This window comes from Pseudopodoces humilis, chromosome 8 (genome assembly GCF_049639895.1).
Source record: "Pseudopodoces humilis isolate 2021_Gansu_Grassland_sample_001 chromosome 8, ASM4963989v1, whole genome shotgun sequence".
Lineage (NCBI taxonomy): Eukaryota > Metazoa > Chordata > Aves > Passeriformes > Paridae > Pseudopodoces > Pseudopodoces humilis.
In genome coordinates this window covers 9,122,879-9,129,173 of record NC_142207.1, presented here as the reverse complement: position 1 = coordinate 9,129,173, position 6,295 = coordinate 9,122,879, and the positions used below count along the sequence as shown (strand labels likewise).

The window sequence follows — 6,295 nt, the reverse complement described above, 5'->3', positions numbered from 1 at the left end:
ACAAATCTCAAACCAAAATTTTAAGCCGAGTTTAGTGACTGAGTTTTAAGTCTGTATTTTAGTTAGCTTAAGCTTGATCCCTGGAGTGTGCTCAGCTGAAAAAGGTTTGGTTTTGCTCTGACCACTGTTGTATTAAAAGCTGGGCCTTGCACCACAGCCCTTGGTGTTCGTTTAAAGCAGATGTGCCATGTGACATGGATAAAACAACAATGAGATGTATACAGTGTTAATCTCCTCTACCAGCCCCATTTTGGTGCAGGTGCTGACGAACCACAGATGAATTTCACATGTTGCCACCACGATTCCTATCCCAAATCCTGGAATTGGCCAAGGAGACACATGTGCCACAGACCCAGAAACAAGGAGGAACTAATCCCACTATTTTAATTTTTATTTTTATTCCTGGTTAAACATGAAAATGCCCAATGGATATCCAAAACTATCACAACAGGATGGTTGTATAGAATATCACAAACAAGACAAGTAGGGCCTAAAACATTCTTCTTCTGGAGAATAGCTACCACTCAAGCACATAGTGCCAAAATATCCCACTTTTGGGACCAAGGAAAGCCCAGACAGATCTCCAGCATGTAAGCAAACAACCACCTACTCTTTCCTGGTCACCTGATCTCTAGGAAAGCAGACAGAACAAATGAATCATTTTGTAGCTTTATTATTCCCCCCCCCCCCACTTCTCATAAACGGACTATGACTTGCATTGAGATCTCAGTGCATTTCACAGCAAAAAAAAAAAAATGTACAAGAGGATCAAAACAGTTGTGCATAAACCCAACTTTTTTTTTTTTTTTTTTTTGCATGATTTAAAGTTTGTGTTGAAAGTTAACATGGTTATTTAAACCTTCTGATGCATTCTTACACTTGCATCTTCTCTATGGAAAACATCTTACCAGATCACACAGCTGTGAGTTCTCATGATGCTGGATCAGGTGCAGCCATTGCTATGGCTGGGAAGTGGCAGATAATGTTATATACACTGATTGGAAGACTACATCAGAAGAAAAAACAGATTAAGGCACCACTGTTGGAAAAATTAAGGTAGCTTGTAGTTACAACAATAACGAAAGCCATAGTAAGTACTATTCTTAATTGCCAGCAATTCTTAGACTTCAATAAAATAGTTATAAAAAGGAGAAAAAAAAAAAAAGGTATGTTTGTACCTGAATACAGTTTCCTGATATCTGATTGTGTTTCAAATCAATACCCAGTCCTCAGCATAATCAATGTTTGTTTGGGTTTCTTTATGGTAAGATGAAAAACCAGGACCGACAGTCCATGTATTCAAGGTCACATTTCACTGCTTTGTTCTGAACAACACCACAGGAGAAAAACAAAACAACCCAAAGGACAGTTTGTAACACTGACACTTCATCTCTGAAACGATTAGATGGGCAGAGAAATTTAAATACAAAACTGTATGTTTTCTGTTCATTTTGAAAGCCTTAGTCCTCAGGAAGAGAAGTTGGAGGAGAAAAAACAGGCCAGATCTCATTATATTATAACTTGAGAAAAACCAGTCACTCAAAGAGATTTAATAAAATTAGAGTTGAAAAGTGTTCAAATTACTTTTCCAATTCAAGTCAATTATTTCAAGTATATTAAAACGTTTCAGAGGAAAAATTTCTCCATGGTTACACTTCTAATTGCTTTTATAAATCCATAAAAAAGAAAAGTAGTCTCTACGTACATCCCATATTCCTCCAATGCATGCAGGTGCTCTCTCTGAAGGAAAGGTCATCATGATCCAGTTGTTTCTTAATACTGATTTCAGGCACATCTTCCAAACACCCTTCCAGTTTTTGCCAAGAAGGTTAATTACTGGGCATAAAAGCAGCAATTTTCTGTTGCTGTTGTCTACTTGTGTACTGCGGAGGTTTCAGTGATTAAAGAGCTTGACACAGATTCCAAAAGAGTTCTTATGTCACTCTAAAATCCAACAAGTTCCTTCTTCTCTCAGGCAGCTTTTGCAATCAGATCTACTTAGAAGAAATCTTACACAATGCAGATAAAATCTCTTGGATCATACAAAAAAAACAAGTTGGTTGAATGTACCTGGCAGGTTTGACTACAACTTGGATTTTTACCTTCTTTTTTTTTTTTAAAATAGCTTTAAAGTGCCCTAGTATAGTTATTTCTTTATTTCTCTTATTTCTTTATGCTCATTTAAACTTGCACAATTACATAAAAAGGGGACACTCAGTGTGATTACTGTGTTCTGAGAGACAGAGGAAAAGGAGAGGAAAATCAGAAAACTCATCTTAAAGCAGCTTTTTTCTAGTTACTGTCCGTTTGCTGAGTTTGTGCGGCAGAGACTGTTTTCCAGAGGGGTTTATGGTAAACCCAGCCATCTCCCTGCAATTTAAAGAGAAAGTATGGTTATCACAAAGACACTGCCTTAGGAGAACTGCCTTCACACAACTATTAGACTGATGGCTGTGAACAGCAGAGGGACAGAGCTACTGTCTGTAACTCCCACAGATTGAGGCACAGAGATCAGCACTGCAGGCTGCTGACACTGCTTCAGAACACGTGCGGGCTCCTGCCGAGCCACCACGCTCTCTGGGAGCAGACTGCACTTGTAATTAACCCAGTCAAAAAGCCACTCTTCTCAACTGTGTGATCTAAATTACTTTCACAAGCCAAATAAACAGCCAGCAGAGAGGCAGCTACCCAGGATTATCAGCTCTACCTCAGCACAACTGCTTACCTGGAAATGCAGTGCTCAGGATCGTGTGTGAATGTTTTCTGAGTACATCTGTATCCTGGACTAGCAACAGAATTTCATATTTTGCAAATCTAACAATACAACTATCTAACTTTGAGCTAATCATACTAACACAGCATTAGAGAACAAAAACCTTCATGGGAGCTAGTCCTGAACTTGACAAAACAAACATGGAATATGTCCAAGAGAAAGAAACCCTTTAGCCTATGTTTTAAACCCTTACTAGATCACAATTATGGGGAGAAGAGGGGGAATTACATTACTGCAGTGTAACAGATAAAGCTTTCACTGTAAGGAGAATCTAAACTACTACAGCATTAATTTTACTCAAGAACTCTCGTATTGCAAAGGGCTTTGCAGAGGTCTCTAGACAAGCAAGGTCTCACCACATGGACCACAAGAAAAGCCTATTTCAAAGTTCTATCAGCATCCCCCAATCCTCCAGGGCAGGCTGCACTTCCCCTTGTTAAAAGTATTACTACATTATTACTACTACTATTATTACTGAAGTACAGGTTAAGACACTGAACAATTAAGTTCTATCCAAAATGTAATGCAGAAGAACAAAAAAAGTGGTAAGTTGAGAATGAACTCAATTTCTTCTTCCTAACAATAATACGTTGGGTACACAAACACACAACCTCAGCAAAACTAGTACAACTGATTATTTTCTTTGGGCACATGTGTATATGCAAAACTATTTTCCATGTGCCATTAAGGAAGTGCTTGGTAAAAGAAACAGGACCAGAAAACTGAAAAACATTTTGATGCAAAATCCAAGCATTCACAAAGTGGAGAATGAAGTCATACCTTCACATGCTTATGAATTCTTATGTTACTTACTCCTATAAATCCCACAAAGCTAAACTGCAAGATCTAAGGCCAAATACTCTATTCTGATAAGACACAGACCCATATGTGCCCCTGCTTGCATAACAGCTCTGCTTCTGCCTTCAGCAATAGCAGATAACTGCTTGGAAACTTACATCTTTAAGGAAGTATTTAGTACACCAAGGTGTTTCTGTCTCAGCACGAAGTCTCTCTTCATTCCTCTGCCGTTCTTCCAGGGCTCGCTTGTGCTCTGTAGCCTTATCGATGTCTCCATCCCGCAGAGACTCTGTCACGTGCTGCCACAGCCTCCTGCAAAATTAACTGGTAACTTTACTGCTCCAAAGGCTTCCCAGCCAGCCACCTCAAACTGCAGGATCGCTGTGGAACGGGGGCACTCTCTCCATGTACATGTGACAAACCAGCCCAGGTCAGAGCATGGTAGTGCAGGTGAGGGCTCATGGCCAAATCTGAGAGCTACTCCAGCAACTGGGAGCAGGTAGGAAGGGCTCTGAGGTTCTGGCACTGCCAATCTAATGTCTGTTTGCAAACCCTTTAAAGCTGCTATTGGAACTGTTATTCAACAAGCAGTTTCTTGTGAAGATATCAGGGGCTGCCTTGCTGTGTAGCTGATGCATAAAAACAAAACTAATAGGGAGATTCTGTTCTCTAGTAAGCATTTTGTGAACTCAAAAAATACCCTCTGTTCATAAATAGGAGGAAAAGTAAACAGCCATGTGCCTGCACTAGGGTTTTGTTTTTTTTTTTTTTCGCTTGATTTTTATTTTTAGAAAACATTAAAAAAATAGTATTTTTGGATAGTGCTTAGCAGCAGTGACCCTATCTGCAACTGCAGGTTTTCCTAAGGCACTCACCAGACTGCTTAGGACAAAAAGGGTCAGACAAGAGCAAACACATACTCTACCTAGATTCAAAGGGGCCTTGCTTCTCCAGGGGCCGGACTCGTTTTCTTGTCACAAAGAGCTTTGTCAAGTCCACATATTTGGTCTCCCCATTGCTGTAGGTGAACTCAAGCACACTGTTCCACTCCCCCTGCACTTTGCACACCACCGTGTTTGTCATGTTCTGCTTCACTTCACCTGTGACTCTAGGAAAGAAATTCATTTTTAAAAAGCCATGGCTGAAGAAACCTGAGGACTGTTCCTTGCATAATCACTCAATCCTGAATGAGTTTGCAAACTTGTCACACTGCCTTCAAAAAGGTTAGTTATTTGAATTGCATTTGTGTGGAGAAGCTCAAAGAGCAAAGTGACTTTCACTCACTGCTCTAGTTCACTTCATGTTACCCAGGAAACTCCATTTTTGGCTTCAGCTTGTTTCAAGCCTCTTAAGGAAATTGAAAATGAAAAAGGAACTAACACAGGCTGATTCACGTAGAACAAGCAGTTGATAGTATCTACCTGAAGTATCACATCAGACACATAGTTCAGACTTAATAAAAACTAAACTTTCTAGCAAGAATATATCTCGCTATCTGCTGGCACTTCATCTTGTGTCTTTACATTTCAACCTTCTCCATATATAGGTGGTCTCATTTTCCTGTTTGCTCACATAAGCAGCAGACACACAAAGGCAGAAAGCAAGGTAGGAAACTAGGAATCAGGAGAAGTGCTTTTGTTCCCTGTCTTTTCTACAGAAACCTCAGCCAATAACAAGATAAGGAAAACGTCTTTCTAACATGCAGTATTTCATTCAAACTGTTTCATAATGCTCAAGTATCACCATAATTACACACACTGATGCGTATTTTTCTTCTCAACTTCAAGACCTGCACAAAGACCTCCTGACATCCACTTCATCCTGACCTAGTTTTTGAGCATTGCTTGGCAAGCAAATTGCCAGTCTCAAATAGAACTTTTCTCCTAGAAACAAAGAAATAAAAGGGTCTGTACACTATGCAAATGAGACTTGAGACATTCTCACTTGTAAGGTGCTACGGGATTCACAAAGGATACTGTCTCTAGCTCCAATTAAACTGCAGTTAGCTGTACACAACCTCCCTAAAACTCACCACTTTCCAGCCCTCCTGCATTTCATCAGTGCTCACACAAAGCACAGGCTATATCTCCTTCCACACTTCCATTGTGTGCAGCTCAGAACAGCAAACTTGCACACCACCAGCTTGCTCTGATGTCCTTTGAACAACTGCATCCTGCAGGGTGGAAAGCAGCACTTCTGTGCTCCCACCTGGAGTGGGACACACTCTGAGGAAAAGGGAGCAGAGGACATAAGTGCCACTTCCCTTCTTTCACACACACTGGTCTATTCCCACTGTGCCTGCACCTACCGGTCTTCCCCAAGTCCTAGCATCAAAATAGATAAATTTATCTCTCAAGCAATGAAACGAGTATCACAGGTGAGACCTTCCAGCACAGAGCTACTGGATGCCAGCCAAAGCAGACTTGCAGGGAATCTCCAGGGCAAGGGGGAAAGCTCACAGCCAGCTTACAGCAGGAGGCAGCTGCCAGGACTTCTGTCACACCATGGTCCAGCAGCTCAAACCTGAATTAACCTCATGAGAAATATCTTAAAAAACCCAGGCTGATAACTATATGCTGCTCACACAGTTTACCATTACAAAAACTTAAGATTTGTTGAAAAAAACATGAGCAATAAAAGCACATTTACTTTCTCTTTTGTGGAAGTTAAGAAGCACTAACAATTACTGAAAACAGCAGACAGAGCAGCTGACAAGCAAGTAGC

General features: G+C 40.5%; 1 protein-coding gene across 2 annotated transcripts in view; it reads right to left on the bottom strand.

Moving 5' to 3' along the window:
• Window positions 1-379: 379 nt before the first annotated feature.
• OSBPL11 (oxysterol binding protein like 11) overlaps window positions 380-6,295 on the bottom strand; it is a 50,924-nt gene continuing 45,008 nt past the window's right edge. For both annotated transcript variants that reach the window (XM_014249525.2, XM_005519638.3), the window contains exons 11-13: window positions 4,497-4,679; window positions 3,730-3,883; window positions 380-2,370 (exon numbers count right to left, since the gene is read on the bottom strand). In XM_014249525.2, the coding sequence (XP_014105000.1) occupies window positions 2,293-2,370; window positions 3,730-3,883; window positions 4,497-4,679 (415 nt within the window). In that variant the 3' untranslated portion in view covers window positions 380-2,292. The remainder of the gene's footprint in view (window positions 2,371-3,729; window positions 3,884-4,496; window positions 4,680-6,295) is intronic.